General features: G+C 37.3%; 1 protein-coding gene across 1 annotated transcript in view; it reads right to left on the reverse strand.

Annotated features, from left to right (window-relative positions):
* Positions 1 to 15,018, reverse strand: part of MDFIC2 (MyoD family inhibitor domain containing 2) — a 97,962-nt gene extending 82,944 nt beyond the window's left edge. Inside the window, exon 1 of the mRNA XM_061197484.1 lies at positions 14,931 to 15,018. Within this exon, the coding sequence (XP_061053467.1) occupies positions 14,931 to 15,018 (88 nt within the window). The remainder of the gene's footprint in view (positions 1 to 14,930) is intronic.
* Between the last annotated feature and the right edge of the window lie 1,884 nt (positions 15,019 to 16,902).

Genomic DNA, 16,902 nt, shown 5'->3' on the forward strand with positions numbered 1-16,902 from the left:
TGACCCAGCAACTTGCATTCTGCCTTTGAGATCTGTCTCCTTCATCCCCAGAACCAAGTTACCAGGAAGTCCTGACAATTGTAATTTTCAACGAATCCTCAAATTTTCTCTTCTCATTCATATTGTCATTTAAAAAATTTCTACTTCGGCTACTGCAGAACCCTTCTATCTGCTTTCCGCCTCTCCCATCCACACTGCTGCCAGAGTGGTCTTTAAAAAAGGCAAATCTAATAATGGTCTCTCTGTGTTTAAGGCCATTTAATATTTTCCATTGCCCTTCAAGTAACTTCTTTCACATAGTTAATAAGTACGCTATGATCTGCCTCTCTGGTCTAGCCTATTGCCAGGCTTTGGTCCAATACCCTCCTCTCCAACCCCTACCCCCAGTATATTATGGTTTTGCCAATGATTTTTGATTGACTAATTAGTGTATATATTATTCCTTATGGAAATCTGAAATGATACAAACCTATTTCTCTCTGATCTCTGCTTATTTTAAAAAAGAGAACAAATAAAATTTACATTTAAGCACAAATCTCTCCTTGTTGAATTTAATATTGGACAATTTTAATAATTGTGCAAATTATTTTGTCTGACTCTGAGTAATTGGTTATTGTAAAATGAGTCCTTACAGAAACAAAGCAAAAGAACCAAAGAGCCAACCTGTTTACTTGAATATGCTAGGCAAAGTTTAGATAAAGGTTGTAAGAAAATTGCTTCAGACCACAGAGACTAGATGTCTTGGTGAAAATGAACAGTTTAGATATTTGAGCCACTAGAGGGCTGTAATTAGACTCTACTTCTGTTTAACCCTCAAGTTATTCATTTAGCTTCTCTCATTATTAACGCCAATTTCATATAATCACTGTAGTTTCAATTGGTTAGACAGAAATAAGAATGCTTTTCATTGCGTATGTCTGGGTGCCTTGTGGAGCAGTAAGTGTATTTGTGTAATCAGAATTCTTTGAGTTGCATTAAACTTCTTAGAGGGTGGAAAAATATTTGACTCACTTTCCTCCATTATGTGAAATGAGAAATTAAAATTCTCCCCTAAGCATTTTGTTATTGTCGTTGTTTTCCGTTGGTGGGGTAGATGGTAAGAATTCAGGTAATTTGTTAAGTGTCATTTGATTACCTAAAAAAATAGCTTTATTTATAATTTTAACTAAAAATATTATTATTGTAAACTAGCAGGCTTCTGATCACCAAAGTACAATTGAATTTAATTTATGGTTGAAAAATACAATGGATGAAGTATCCATCATGTCTGCAATACATTGTGTTTGTTTCTGGCTTCAAGCTTTTACAGAATGGTGTCTTTTATTCTTTGCTAAATCCTACTATTTAAAGATTTAAGGGGACAAATTTTTTAAAATTCTGAATATAACAAGGAAAATTAAGGTCACGTCTAAGATTGACCGTGGGATGCTACTTGCTGAATATGAGAAAGCAGGGCTATGTGTAATGTAATTTTCTTGCTGGAGAGATGGTAAGACCAGATAAGGATATTTGAAAATTAAAGTTAGATTTGGCATCCAAATATCCTTAGGTCTGCAGGTTTTTGATCTGTTTATTAGCCATGCAAAAATATATTGCTGTTTCTTAATCTGATCATGGTTGATTCTTCTGCTGGAGTTATTTTTCCCCCACACTTTGATGTGATATGTTTTATTTTCAAGTGCTCGTTTCAGAAAGATCAGCAAACAAAATAAGATTTCCACTTCCCTCCTCCATCAGCCATACTTTTTGTTTAGTTAGCCAACATCAATGGGAAGATATTAACATGATTAACTCTCTTGTGTCTTAAATGACTGGATATTATGGGAACTGAACTCCAACTTTTATCTCTTAAATATGAATGCAGCAATATTACAATGTTGTAATTCATTCTGAACTATTTAATCACTACAATCTGTAGGTAAGTTGGCTTCTGAATCTTTGCCTAATGTCATAACTAAGTCCTCTTTCCCACTTAAATCACCATGTCTTTGCTGAAGACAGGTGTTTAGAGAATCCAACTAAATGAATTAGAGGTTTAAAGATGCGTTATCTACAAGACTTCCCCGAACTTTTTTAGTTTCCTTTAATTTTATTTGTCATAATGAGTGCAGGTGAGGGGTTATTGGTTATCTACCTTCACGTATATTTCAGAGCAGGGTCTATGGTGAGCAGGCACTGGATTTAGGATAAGCATGCCTGGCTTGAGATCTGGTTCTGTGATCTGTTACCTGTGTGACTTTAGACCTCATTTTAAAAATTTCTCTGACCTTTACTTTCTTCCTGAGCATGGCTGTTATGAACATAAAGTGAAGCACTGATGTGCAGTACGTTGCATACGGTTCCCTGACAACCAAAGATAAGGTGTGAGGATGCACAAGGTGCTTCTGGTTAATCCGTTTAAAAGGAAATCGCAATAGATGCTGTGGTGTATTCTTTTGAGATTTCAAAGCAAGAAATTGGAAACAACCTAAATATCCGAAAGTAAGGAAATGTTGACATATATTTTATGACTTCAGTAGTGGAGTACTATGTGTGTAGCCATTGACATGGTGCTATAAATCTGTATTTGTTAACCTGAAAAGGTATTGACGTTCATTTATGAGTAAGAAAAGCACATTATTAATTATATTGCCTAATCAGATTTCATTAAATTTACTATTGTGTGTATATACACTTTGGTACACATATAAAACATATAAGGAAAGATGTACAGTGGCTACCCCTAGGTGTTAAGATTTGGAGTAATTTTTTGCCATTTGCGTTTTCTAATTTTTCTGAAACAGATTACTTACATAAGGGGACACACACACACACACACACACACACACACACACACAGAGGCATTCCAGTTTCAACCCTGAGGTTTTCTAGAATCTCTGACAACTCCTCCTTCTCTTACCCTCTAACATCTAGTCCATGGCCAAGGCGTTGGGGCCAGCACTCTCTTGGGTGCCAGCCACTTTGTTCCCATTGCCCTGGCAACCAGTAGCCCAATTCAGAAGTCATTCTTTCTCATCTGTGGATTCAACACTCTGTTTCTACCCTTCCCCTCAATTTATATGCTTCTAATCCATTTAAATAAAGATGCTTAAATCACAAATGTTTTCTAAAGCACAGAGTTTTCTGCCATCTTTAGGTCCTGTCCGCCTTCCCAACCTGAAGCCCAGATACATTTGATAGCTTCTCTTTGTCCTAGAACTTTCCAAATATGCTCTTGAGCCTAGTATTAAAAGTCCTTCATGACAGAGCCAATGTTTATTTCCTACTGTCACACACATACCCTTTACCCAGGAAAACATAACTACTGTTCTGTGAACACGCCAGACTTTTCTGTCTCCACTTTAGACCATAGTATTCCATCAGTTTGTAATGCTACTGCCTACTCTACTTATGATTTATAGCCCAGCCACATCCCCGATTTTTCTGAATTGTAGATGTGTTCTTTCTTATATCGTATATCATATATCACTTCTGAATATCATATCATCTTTGGAATTTACTTATGTATTCCTTCATTTATTCATATCATTTTTGAGCATCTGCTCTGTTCCAGGGGCTATCTGGATGCTCAAATATAGAAGTAAGTAAGCTGGATACACCCATGCCCTTGAGCAATTAGCAATCTAATACTTAACATTTCTGCTTTATTAAATCTGTTGGCTTATGGTGAAGTTTCCTTAGCTACTACCGGCCTCTGCGATATCACATATACACTGATTGTGGGCACCTAAAGTGTTATGTCTGATTCTCTCTTAAGAAACCACTATATTGTCTTACAAAGAGAAGATAGTCAATAAATGTATTGTTAGAAGGCCAGAGGGAAGGATGGAATAAAATATTTTGTTCCATATACATATGTATTATATATAACTATGTGTATTATGTGTATATAATATATAATTGTATGTATAATTTTTAACCATGTAACTTTTCCCTGTTCAGGGTTTTTACAAATTAAATTCGATTTCCAATTAGCATTGTTAACCTGTGAAGTGATGAGAACAAGTTATTTCTCCTAGCTGCTAGGGGACTGCAAGACAATACTGATGTCCTTAAGTAAAACTGAAGCAACAAGTACATTCTTCTATTAGAGAGGAAGTGATGAATTGAGTTTAGAACTCAGACTTGGTAATTTGTCCTAGAATCCAGAGGCCTGAGGGTAGCTTCTTAATTAATGGTTGTTGACCTACAGAATTTAGAGTTTTAACAGTATATTGGACACCACAGTGTATTCATGACCTGTGAATATATTTTGCCTCCAAGTTGTGTTGTTATTTTTTTTAAAAAAGTCCTTAATGCAGTTTTCCCTCTTCACTAAATAAGTCATTCACATTAGAATTTCCCTTGGAAAAGTGAACTCCCTTACTATTTATTAAGTATCTTTATCTCTTCATGCTATAGTTTTTCCTCATTTTAAAATGTGGGCATCAGTTGTTTTTCTTTTCTTTTTTCTTTTAAGAAAAAAGGCTGGGTAATAAAGAATATTTACAAAAAGTTCTTTTCTTTTAAGAGACTATGTAAGAAATCTAAGTTAATATTTTTAAATGAATCCTGTTTTCAAGGGAATGTTTAGCGCAATTGTTTTAGCCGAAATCTGCTAAATCCATTAAAAATATAGCAAACCAACAAGCTCTGTTTTAATCTGAAGAGAAATCTTTATCTAAGGAATTAGGTATACCCGTTTGGTTTGGTGTGTGAGAGATTGATACTGAAAAGTTCCATCCAAATTGGTTGTGCACATTGTATATATTTCATATAAAGTTGAAAAGCTTGCTCTTGTCTGAATCCTCTGGCACACAGGATGTGTTGTTGATATTTTGTTTCTCCAACTGAATTATAAGTTCTTTGGTCACAAGAATCATGACATATTATTTGTGTTAAGTCTTTGCATTGCAGGAAATCAAAACATTTGTTGATTTGGTTTACTTAATTGTATATTATTTTGTAAAACAAATGCCTCTTTTATGGTATGAATACTTTGTCTTATCAATCTGAGTTTTCATATAGTGGTCTAAGAAATTAGTTTTAAGACACGTGTATAGAGTGGAATCTTTCTTTTTTTTATTGAATGTAGATGGAATATAATTTTTGATGAATTTTTTCTTCAGAAGAGTTTATTTATAGAAACTTTACATATTTTAATGAAATTTACATTCAGGATGTTTTAGTGTTAACATATATCTTTTGTCAACTCTGGGAGAAATTTGGTTTCCAATCTATAATTCTGAATATTCTAAATATAATAAAGAAAATAAAATCAGCAAATGAAGGAGCTAAAATGCAGATTTTCCTCTCCTATTGTCAGTTGTTTGAGATTAGACATCGTGAAGCACCTTTCTTACCTTCTGCAAGGTAGCTGTTTCTTTTCAAATCCATACTAGTGTGGAAATTCAGCTCAAGAGGAGAAATTGACTCATGTCTTATTTAATACTACGCCTCTAGGAGTTATCCCTTCTCTTTTTTCTTGAAGTTATACACTGGCAAAACTACTGTCATTGCCCTTGCTTTTTGTCTTTGCTGCACATTTACATTTCGACAGGCTTAAATAATGGCTAAAATGGTTGAAGTGATTTATGTCTGTAGACTGATGTCTTCATTTGCTCTCTTCACATTCCTTTTTTTACTAATGGTCTGGTGCACACCTAGCGCAGGTACGTTTTATTAGAGAGTATATTCCCTCTAAATGCTGTTCCTAAGCTGAAAGAGATGGGCCATAATCATATAAAAATAAAGTATCTCTTTGTGGAATTTACAAGAAATGGAGTGTCCTTATTCCTGAGCCATAGAACATAGGGGACTTTTTCTCTCCCTATAAGATTGCTCGTTATACTAATGTTGATCAAGTGAATCACACCAACAGCTGTTGTGACGTAGAGGAAAATGAGTCTCCTGAAAAATCTCAGTTGAAACGAGTAAATCTCTTGAAGTTTCTAGTTAGCTACAACTTTCATTTTCCTGTTGAGACAGGAAAGATCGGTTCCCAGTTTCTACAGATGGCTTCACTCCTAGTTCATAAAATTGCAGTTAATAATGGTGAGCTAAGATCATTCTGGATTTGATGTACTGCCCTATCATCATTGAAAGAGAGTCTTTAAATCTGCTGTTTAACAACTTATAGGGACTTTGTACTGATTAATTCATCTGGTCATAGTCTCAAGGCTGACATGGCATCTTCTATGCCTTCCATTCCATTGGGATCAACAACATCATTTTATAAGAAATGAACTTACCACCTTATAGGCTTAGTTGGAAAGAAATTTCAACCGTCAGCTGTAGGATGTGCCGTGTGAATTTAATTTGTTGACCTATGAGAACACAGATCTCATCTTTTACTGGACTTTCTCAACATAAAATAAGGTTATCAGAGAAACAAAATGATTCTGACATTTGAACTTCGGTAGAAGGCCAATACATTTAAAGTAAATTCTCTACTTCCTGAAATGTTTAGTGTTCCATCAACAGCACATGTCAGGTTCTTAAGAAAATATTATCCCTTGCGGAGCAAAGCACTGAAAATCGTGGGTACTGGCTCTTAGAGTAGACGTTATTTGGAAGCCACACAGCATCTGTTCCCCTTTCATTCTGGTGCTAGCATACTGAATTTCATCGAAGAAGCATCTCTCCCCCATTACGCGTAGCGTTGTGGTGCTGTCAGTCACGGCTTCCTGCCCTGCCTAGCCAGGATGGGGACTCATGGACAAATCTGTTGAGCTTTCTTCCTTGAGATTTGGAGTCTTGAGTACAGGGGGATGAGAGGACAGAAAAAGTGTGTGGAGCTCATGTTTTAGGAATGGTGACCTGAATATATTGTTAAATCTTGCTATCTGGATCACCAGAGCTAGATTACTTCCTGACCCTCCTGGACCTGAATTTTCCTTGTAGACTGCAAACCGACTCCCAGCCTTCCAATAAATACCGCTTTTCATTAATTTCACTAGAAAAAGTGTCTATTACTTTCCTCTCAAAAACTATGTGATGATTAATTTTATGTGTCAACTTGGCTGGGCTAAGGGATACCCAGGGAGCTGGTAAAACATTATTTCTGGGTGTGTACATGAAGTCATTTCAGGGAATAGATTGGCACTTGAATTGATAGTCTGATTAGAGAAAATCTCTTTCCAGAGTGGGTTAAGGGATAAATAGAACAAAAAGAAAGAGGAAGGGCATATTTTCTGTCTCCACTGGAGCTAGGACATCCATGTCCTGCCCTTGGACATCAGCACTCCTAGTTCTCAGAACTTCTTACTTGGACCAGGATTTACACCACTGGCTCTCAGAACTTGGGGCTTGGCCTGGAACTACTCCACCTGCTTTCCTGAGCCTCCAGCTTCCAGACAGCAGATCATGGGACTGCTCAGCCTCCATAATTGTATAAACAAGTGCCTCATAATAAATCCTTTATTATCTATCTACCTATCCATCCATTCATCTATCTTCTATCTATCTATCTGTCTATCTACCTATCTATCCTATTGGTTCTGATTCTCTGGAGAACTAATACAAACTATTAAAGCTTCATTTTATCATTGTTAGATCTTGAAAGTAGTACGTTATCCTTTCATAGTCCTTCACCTAATTTTCTTTTGAGAATAAAATGCAGTGGGTTATATTTTACTGCAAGATAAAATATATCTCTAGTAGGCATTTCCAGGGTAGAGAGTTTATTGGAATCCAAGATGCTGACTGATCAAGGTCTCTGAAAGGCTTGAGGCTCGGTTCCTGGGCAAACTCCCCACACTCATCAAACGCCAACCTTCCTTTGGGTCAAGATGTTCCAGCCCTTCTTGTTTTTGTTCACTTCATGGAACATGACATGTTCTTTCCCGCCTTGAAAGAAATTGTATTTCTACTTGAAATTGTATTTCATTTCCTGTGCTCTCCCATCAGCAGATGCTTTCTCAATCTTCGAGTCTAAAGCAAAATCTCTAGCCAGCTTTCCCTGTCAGCGTTACTTAAAGTGGGCACTGATCTCATATATCCTCTTGCCCAATTGATGATCTTCATGGGGATTATCTTCAGCATTTCACACTTAACCTGACCCACCCAGATCTTCTGATTCTCCCGTCTCCAGCCAGTTTTTCTCTTATTCTTCATGCATTACCATCATGCAGTGTCTCAAGCCAGGAGTCAGCCTTGCCTCCTTTCTGTTGGCCCACACCAGGGCACCAGCCAGTTCAGTTGGCTCTACCTCCAAAATAGGTCCCGAATCCTATTCTACCTCTTTTACCTTCACAGTTTTATCCTGTCCCACTTACCATCTTTTGCTTGGTTAACTGCAGTGTCTTCTATTTTATTTCTGTGTACGCTCTTTACCACATCCAATATAAATGAGTCCTTTTATTCCCCTGCTTAGACTCTGCAGTGGCTTCTAATTCAGATTAAGGAAAAACACCTAAATTCCTGACTGTGACCAGCAAGGTTCTACATTATTTGCAACTTGAGCCCTTTTTCTTCCCTTTCCCTTCCTTACTCCCTCCCTCCCTCATTTCCTTTTTTTCTTCCTTCCCTTTCTTCCTGCTTCCTTCCTTCTCATCCAGCCATTCTGAGCCATACTATCTTTAAACAGGCTCTTTTTCCTGTTGGAATGCTCTTCCCAGATTTTTGCACAGCTGGCTGCTTCTTGTCATTTAAGTCTCCACTCAAATATCTCTCCTTCAGAACTTCTCTGACCACTGATTCTCAAGCACAGTTCCCCACACCAATGTCTATCACATCATCTTGTTTTAAAGCTTCAGAACAATTACCCTGTGAAATTATCTTGTGCTTATTTTACTTCTTTATATGACTTGCAAGGACATATTTTCACATATAATTTCTCCTTTCAGCTCTGGTTAAAAACAGCACAACATTCTATTTGACTATTACCTTCTCCTTACCTACATTTTGGTTATTAGGTAACACATTTTCACAAGTTCATGGAGACCTCAGAAACAAGAGCTAATGATTCTGTTTCCTGTGTGTACATAGTAAAAGGAAACCAAGATATGCTATTGGTGGAAATTAACAATTTAAAATAGGCGTTAGTGTGGCTTAATTTTTAAGCTAGACACAAAAAAGTAGCCCTTTTAAAAATGAAAATTATCTGAATGAGCGAATTAGCATGGATTAATATTTAGTCATTATAATAAAGCACTGAAATACATGAGTTCCTTGAGGGCAAAACCTGTGGCGTTTTCATTTTTTTGACATCTTTATTTCTTCGCCTAATATGTTATCTGTGAGTTCAAGAGGAGCCTCATCAAATGCTTGTGGAATTGTATAAAGTATGCATTTTGGAATTGTCTTAATGCTCATGATCTGAAATTATTTTTTGAGCAAATGAAATGAACTGTCTTCACTTAGAATTAAGGGAAGTTGAGTGAATTTATGAATGTCAATAAATGTAAGATTTATACTTTCTCTATCTCATTTGCAAACAAACCTTAATCAAGAATGAGCTGGGATTTTTGTGGTATGGATTTGAGGTTTTGCATTATATTGAGAAGGAAATTTGTGTAACATGGCTTTTTGGACCTCTCGGATGTTTTCCAGTATCTTGGAATATTAGTCTCTAATACTCCTGAATTTTGATTAAATAATAACCACTGTATTCAAGATGCCAACTCATTGGTGACTTGACTCCTCTACATCAATACTAAATAAGTTTAGGGGAGTTTCCTTTAAAATGTCTCTAAATAGTAATTTTGAAATCACCGAAGACTGTAGTCACCATGTGACTGCTTATAGAAAAGGATCTATAGTTTGTTCAGAGTTACTACAGAATTCTCATCTCCCAGGCTCTTTTCTTCCTGGCATTTTTGGAAAGTGAGAGAAAGCTTATTCATTGCCCTCTCCCTGCCCCCATCCCCCGGCCATTTTTTAAAAATCAAGTATTTTCTATAATATGAATTTTCCCTCTGGGGCTCCACCCAATGTAGCACGTAAGGGACCGAGTCAGCATCAGGTTAGAAGATTATAAAACTATGCTTCGTACATTGAGCGCACACTTGTAACTTGGGATAATTTTATTCTTCCCTCTATTTATTACACTCATAAAGAGACTGCTTCACTAAAACTGTTACAGAGAGCTAGTCTTCTGAAGGACAAACAGTTTTATTTCGATCTTCTTAACTTCACATTTTTTAGGTCAAACCATTGTTTTGACTTTGTGTGTATATATATATATATGTATGGAAAATCAGTTTTTAGGAAATTGTACTAGATTTTGTTAAGAGATACAAGCTCTTAGAACAGAAGTTACACACTGGTAGCCCCTGGGCTGAAATAGACTCACAGAACCTGGTTTCATTTGTTCTGCATGGCCCTTTCTTGTAATTGTCGTTTGTTGTTGTTAATTGTTATTATTTAACCTTTAGAAATCAGGAGATTTCATATAGAAATCCACTTTCTCCTGAAAAATCAGGAGACACTAAGAAATTGTGTGCAGTTCAAACACTGGTGATGCTGTGATTTTAAACTGCAAATGGCAACAATTTAAAGGCTTCCATCCCTTCATTCTGCTGTTTCTCTTCCCTATCAAATAGTGTAAGGAGCAAGCACTGAAATGCTTGCCCAGAATGCTCCCTGGTTTAATGGGGTATTACATGCCATCTTATTCCACCTGTAATTTCCCCCCCAATTTCTATGTTATATCAATTTTTCCTTTGTAACGTTTTTCACATTTGGGCCTATTTTCTTCTTCTCCTTGTTATGACTTTTATGCTGGTCGTGTTGTCCTCACTTCAGGGCTACTAAATGCATTGCTGTCTTAGCCATCAACATCCCCCTTGCCTTAAAGTTTCCTCTGCCTGCCCCATCCCCCTTTGCACTCCAGTTACAGATTTAAATGACGCTTCAGCATATTAGTCCCTGACCTCAGACCTGCAGTGACAACTTAGAACCCATGTCCAACTACTTGACCTATAGTTGGAACTCAGTCTTTCTGTCCTCCTTGTTTTGTGTTAATCCATACACAGGTAACTAGCCAAAATGCCCATTTCCCTAGCGCCAAAGCGGGCATCATGCAGCCTGTGATTTGCTCCCAGCATTACTCCTCTTCACCTGTGCAAATAGAGGATGACCACCTTCAAGACTGGCCTTTCTAGACCACTTTGGTCCACAGTTACACAGTACAGTTCATCTTGCTTGGTGCATATTTCACAATCATATTTTGTTTCTCTGATTGTCTTAAAACAGGGTTTCCCCAAGTATGGTCCCTGAACATGTTACTTCATGTTACTTGCTCTTAAGCATTTATTTCTGGGCTCCACCTATATCCTCCTGAACTCCTTAAGTTGGGACCCAGGAATCTGATCAATCTGAAATTTGAGAAGTCAGAATTTAAAGGCAAGATGACGAATAATGGTACACGATTGCCAGGTAGTTTGATAGAAGGTAAACTAGGATTCAGTTAACTTGACTCCGAGTGCATTTTCAGGTTTATTGGTGTGTTTCTTAAACACTATTTACCCTAATTGTTAATAAAAGCTCTGGATGTTGCTTTAAGCAGCTCTTTGACACCATTGCCGAGGCCATCAGGCCCATGGTCCCATAGGAGAGAAAGTAGAAGGCAAATAAGAACCTCTTCACCTTTCAGGGGAAAGCAGGACAATTAGATAAAATTCTTGAGTGCAGGACTGTGTTTCTTTCCTTCTTTCATTTTTTAAAATTGTTCTCTGTTATGCTCATGCCTTGTCTCCAGTGATACCGCTGTTAATAAATGTTGACTCGAATTGGATAAATTGACTGAATGTTTGAAGATGAGAAGTTAGAGTATCAGTACTCAGGTTGGCAGTGATGGTGCTAACTCCTGTTGGTCCCATGCTCACTATGAGGTCAGGTGCTGTGCTCAGTGGTTTATGTAGATTATGCCAGTGAGTGCTTGCTGCAACCCTAATAGGGCAGTGCTGTGATTCCCTATGTTCTAAACGTGGCCAGTATTCAGCTGGAATTGCAGAGGGAGGCAAGAGGCACTGTGATGGGAGAAGCAATTACTTTTGTTATTCATGAAAAAAACTGTTGAACCACTTTCAAGTCTCTTCAGTCAGTCCTCCCTATCTATGGGTTCTGCAACTGTGGATACAGAGGGCTGACTGTACCATGCCATTTTGTGTAAGAGACTTGAGCATCCTTGGATTTTGATATCTGCAAAAGGTCCTGGAACCAATCCTCCTGCAGATACTGAGGGATGACTATATTTCTTTTTCTTTTTTAAGGGGGAGGGGGTTTGATAAATTTCAAATACTGGTAACTGTTGGAGAAGGCATTGTGACAAAGTGGTTTAAGGCAAAGAACAGAATTTGGAAGATTTGGGTTCAAGATTCAGTTTGCCACTTAACAGCTCTGTGAGTTTGAGCAAGATCTAGTTTCTCTGAGCCTCGGTCTTTTAATCTGTAAAATGGGACAATGCTACTGCACACTAAATGGTTGTAGGGACCACGGGAAGGAATTTATATAAAATGCTGTGAGAGAAACAATGGCAGGAATGACTGAAGTGTCAAGAAGGACCTCCGTGTTTGCTGTCCATGCTGAACTTCGGCTGAACACTCAAAACTAAAGCTGCTGAATAGTTGCTGAATTGCCAAAAGGAAACAATAATGCTGAGAACTGGACTTGTTTTGGACTAAGGAAACCCTACCTTTCCCTAGTAAGAGATGAGATACGCTTGATAACCCAGTTGTATATATGGAACAAATTTACCCTCCGATCCAAATCTTTGGTAAACAACTTGTCTAAGCCTTCATGAACTTCCTCCTTTTTTCCATAAAACCCCCTGCCCGTTTTCCTCTGTTGAGACACTATTCTGGGTTCCTCCGGAATCTGTGATTCCCCAAATTGCAATTCTAAGATCCCAAATAAACTGCCTCTTTGCATCTTTATAGAGGTCCTTTCTGTTGACAAAGCTATTAAAATATACAGCGCTGGTACTAGTGCAGATTGTTCAAAGTGTGAACCAGGATCTCAAAAAAACATTATATTATTTTGAATCATGCTTTAAAGAGGAAAAAAAGACACAAAAGTAATGAGATCTCTCCCCCATAATTTCACAAAGTAGGTGTTATAGTCCTTGGCTAAGGAATCTGAAGCTCAGAGAGGTTAAGCAACATGGCACAGCCAAACAGCTAGTAAACAGCCGAGCTGAAATTTTAAACCTTCACCTGCCTGACTTTAAATCCTCTGCTCTTTCCATTGCACCGGCTTGCTTTAAAAAAAAAAGAAAGAAAAAGAAAGAAAAGCCAACATAGATCCTTTTTCTTAACATTAAAAAAAAAAAAAGACGTTTATGTTCAAAAACTAACTCATCCTGGTAATTCCCAATTAAGATGTTGTCATCTTGCATCTGGCTCGAATCCCTTTTATGATACAGTAAACATAATTTGAGTGTAGCTTAAGTGAAGTGTCCAAATGGGCTAAAACAGGTCACCTAGGAAGTTAGATTTTGTAGATTATAAGAATTTAATCCTAAATTGTACTTAATGGAGACAATTTTTTAAAATGGAAATTCTTCAGGAAGCAAATGACTGGTATATCAATTTTTGTCATTATTTCTCTGAGACATCTATAGCATGGGCAATTGAAGCAAAAGAAATAAGATAAACGTCACTATAAGTCACAATGAAGAACTTCTCTGTCTTTGTGGGCTTGGTCTTCGCAAGAAAAACACAGAGGGATCTTTGGCCTGAGTTCAGTTTTTTTAAAGATTCTATTTAAAAGATTGTTTAATAAAAAGAAGTTAGAGAATTTCTTAGCTCTGTGGCTCTTTGAAGGGAATGATTCTGAGAATACATGTCTGTACCCACTTTTATCCTGAAATAAAGTCTTCACTGGAGATGAGTTCCAGCTATTAAATTTGATTATGGGGCCCTGGGGCAGAAGGATAATCTTTTTTTAAAAAAGTGAACAGTTAAAACATGAGGATGGGGGTAAAGCAGGATTAAGAATAAGAGTGGATGGAAGAGTACGTGTGAAGGTGGAGGTGTTGATTTAAACACTTCAGGAAAACTTTCTGAGCACAGATCATGTCCTGACAAGTCACTTAAACATCTTTTCTATGAAACACTGTGTAAGGTGGTAGTTCAATTTATATGCTATGGAGTCACACAGTCTGGGATCAAATCCCCGCTCTGTTACTTCCTCATTTTGTAATTTTAGGCAATTTACTTAAACTCTTTGAGACTCTATTTTCTTACCTGAATATTAGGAGTGATTAATGCTTCCTAGGGTTGTTGTGATGATTCAGCATAATCACTAATGCACATTGTCATCGTGTTTGATGTCATGATTATTATTATTATTACTGGTGTTGTAGAACTTACTTGACATATATATCAAAGTCTCCTGTGACCTTAGAAAACAATTTTGAGGCATGGCAACTACTTAAGAGCCGTCTTTTAACAATGGAATAGATTCAGGAAATGAGGTGAAAGACACAACTTATCTATTTAGATAGAATATCAAGTTGGTTTCCTTTTAAAGATGTTCATAAAAAGATTAAGGGAAGGTGGCTTCTGTAATTGCAGTGAATGGCAATTCTATTTGTAGACATGACTTCCTACAGCCTGCACTCCTTTCTGTGATTATTATTTAAAAAATACTTGTCCTCAAATTATTTCATCTTCCTGGCTACAAGGGAGAAAATTCTCTGGCACAACAAGAACCTCACAGGTAACGTGTATCTGAATTGAAAATGTATATCCTCTTACGCATAAAATCATCTGAGTGACTTCTGCAGTCTAAGGAATACAAAAAGCATTTCAATACTAAACACCCTCCAACTACCACTTAGGCCAAAAAAAAAAAAAAAAAAAGAAAGAAAGAAAGAAAGAAAATCAGAAGTATTAATGTCATTTGAAATGCTGGGACATTTTTCTTCTTTCTTCTACACTCTTTTTTGCTTATAAACAAAAACACAATTCTCACATTGATAGAAGATCAACAGCAAGAGGACTTACCTTCCTTCAACCAAGAAATGTTATTTTTGTCATTTTCAAAATGCTCAGCTGTTCTGACTTTTATCTTTTCCAGCTCAGTTTCTGACATCTAAGTGGAAACAGAATTGGTTATATAAAAAATTCATTAAGAACTCAAATTTATAACATGGACCCTTATATTTAGAGACGACTATCATATTTTAGGAACATTTTATCTCTGTAGTTTTTCAGCTCCCTGCCTAATGTTAAGTCTTACATTTTATCCATGTGTAGTATTTTACAACACTGACATTGAGAACGAAACTTTAGATGATATTTCACTTTTCAGCAGTCAAGATTTGTAAGCTCTGTAAGCTCTGATTTCTGAATACGAAAGAGAAACAGATGAACGAGTAGCCCCAGATTTGTCAAAACCCAAACATTCAGTGGCTGTTTTAATGCATTTCTTAATAGCCTAGAGAAAAGCATGCTGCAAAGTGATGTGCAAAGCTAGAAAGACTAATAAACACCAAAGGACTTTTCAGCAATGTGCTGGGTAGAATGAGAACCTTATGACCTCAGCCAGGCCACGCTGAGCTTCCTGAAGGTGTTGAGACCTATTAGGCATTCTCAGTACATTGCACTTGACTTCCTCCATGGCTTGGTCGCAGTGAGCTAGGACGCCCCACTTGCATCAGCACCTCGATGTACTTACCTGTTTATTCCTAAGGGAGGAGGCCCAAGGTGTGGGACGGGGGAGCAGCGTGCCGATGCTCTGGGCAGCCTCCCTTCTTGTCTCTCGATGTCCAGCATTCCTCTGCCCTGCCAGAAGTGAGCGAAGAAGCAAATACGCTCCCTCCCTGGGTGGTGCTAGATTTGTATTGCTGCCAGAAGCATCCAACTTGCGGCTGAGAGGGTTTTTTTTTAAGGTAATGTAAAGCCTGTGGTTCATAACAATAAAAACCTTCTCCAGGCCAGCACTTATTTAAAATGACACTCTGCAAAATAGGGTGAAAAGAATGAACTCTTTTCAAATGGACGGAGTTTCTCCTGTCTCCTTCTTTCCACACCCGCCATTCATCACTTACAGTTAATATTAAGGATGTAGAAAGAAGAGATTGAAAAATATACGTAGGCTATTTGGGTTAAAAGAAAAGGAAGAGAAACCTCTCAGGGTTTATTTTCTATAAGTTCACCCTGCAGCTGCTGTTTCAAAAGGCAAGTTTTTCTAACGTTTTATAGACAACAAGAAAACATTTCACGTTCTTTTGAGGGTCTGCAGGTATTCCCAAAAGAATTTTGAATCACATTCCAAAGAGGATTTGTCATTAGATTCTTAGGCAAAGATAGTACTGTTTTCAACAGAAGGTTAGCAGCAGTGAGCATAACCCTTCGGAATGCGTGATAATAAATAGTCCAACATTCCTAAATGTTGTTGTTGGGTTTTTTTTATTTTTATTTTTATTGGAGTACAGTTGCTTTACAATGTTGTGTTAGTTTCTGCTGTACAGCCAAGTGAATCAGCTATACGTATACACATATCCCCTCTTTTCATCATAAAAATTAATCTTTATTTTTTAACCCAAAGTGGTTTGCCTCCTCCAGTGTCTTTACCTGGAAACTGTCTGTTATCTGATCGACTTGTATCCATTTCACCTCTTTTCCCAACTTCATTCCTTCTTCTACTTTGCTCCCAGTTTCGCGTGAAAATGGACTGATCAACGTAGTTTTTAAAAACAATAAAACTGGGAGCAAAAGATAAATTTCAGATTCCTTAAATAGCCAAGGAGGACCTTGACTGGTCAGAATCTATAACATCGTTTTCAAACTGTGGCTTAAAGTTTTAAGATTTCTCGGAGGTGCCTATCCTTTCCCTTTAACCTAATTGCAATGCTGCTGTTCCTTGAACTCACCTGCTTTTGTTATGAACATTTCAGAATGTTGCCTCAAAATCCCACCTCCACCCCCATCTTGAAGCCCTCTTGATGTCTAGAAAGGATCATTCCCTTCTCTG

This window comes from Eubalaena glacialis, chromosome 7, assembly GCF_028564815.1.
Source record: "Eubalaena glacialis isolate mEubGla1 chromosome 7, mEubGla1.1.hap2.+ XY, whole genome shotgun sequence".
In the NCBI taxonomy this organism is placed as follows: Eukaryota; Metazoa; Chordata; class Mammalia; order Artiodactyla; family Balaenidae; genus Eubalaena; species Eubalaena glacialis.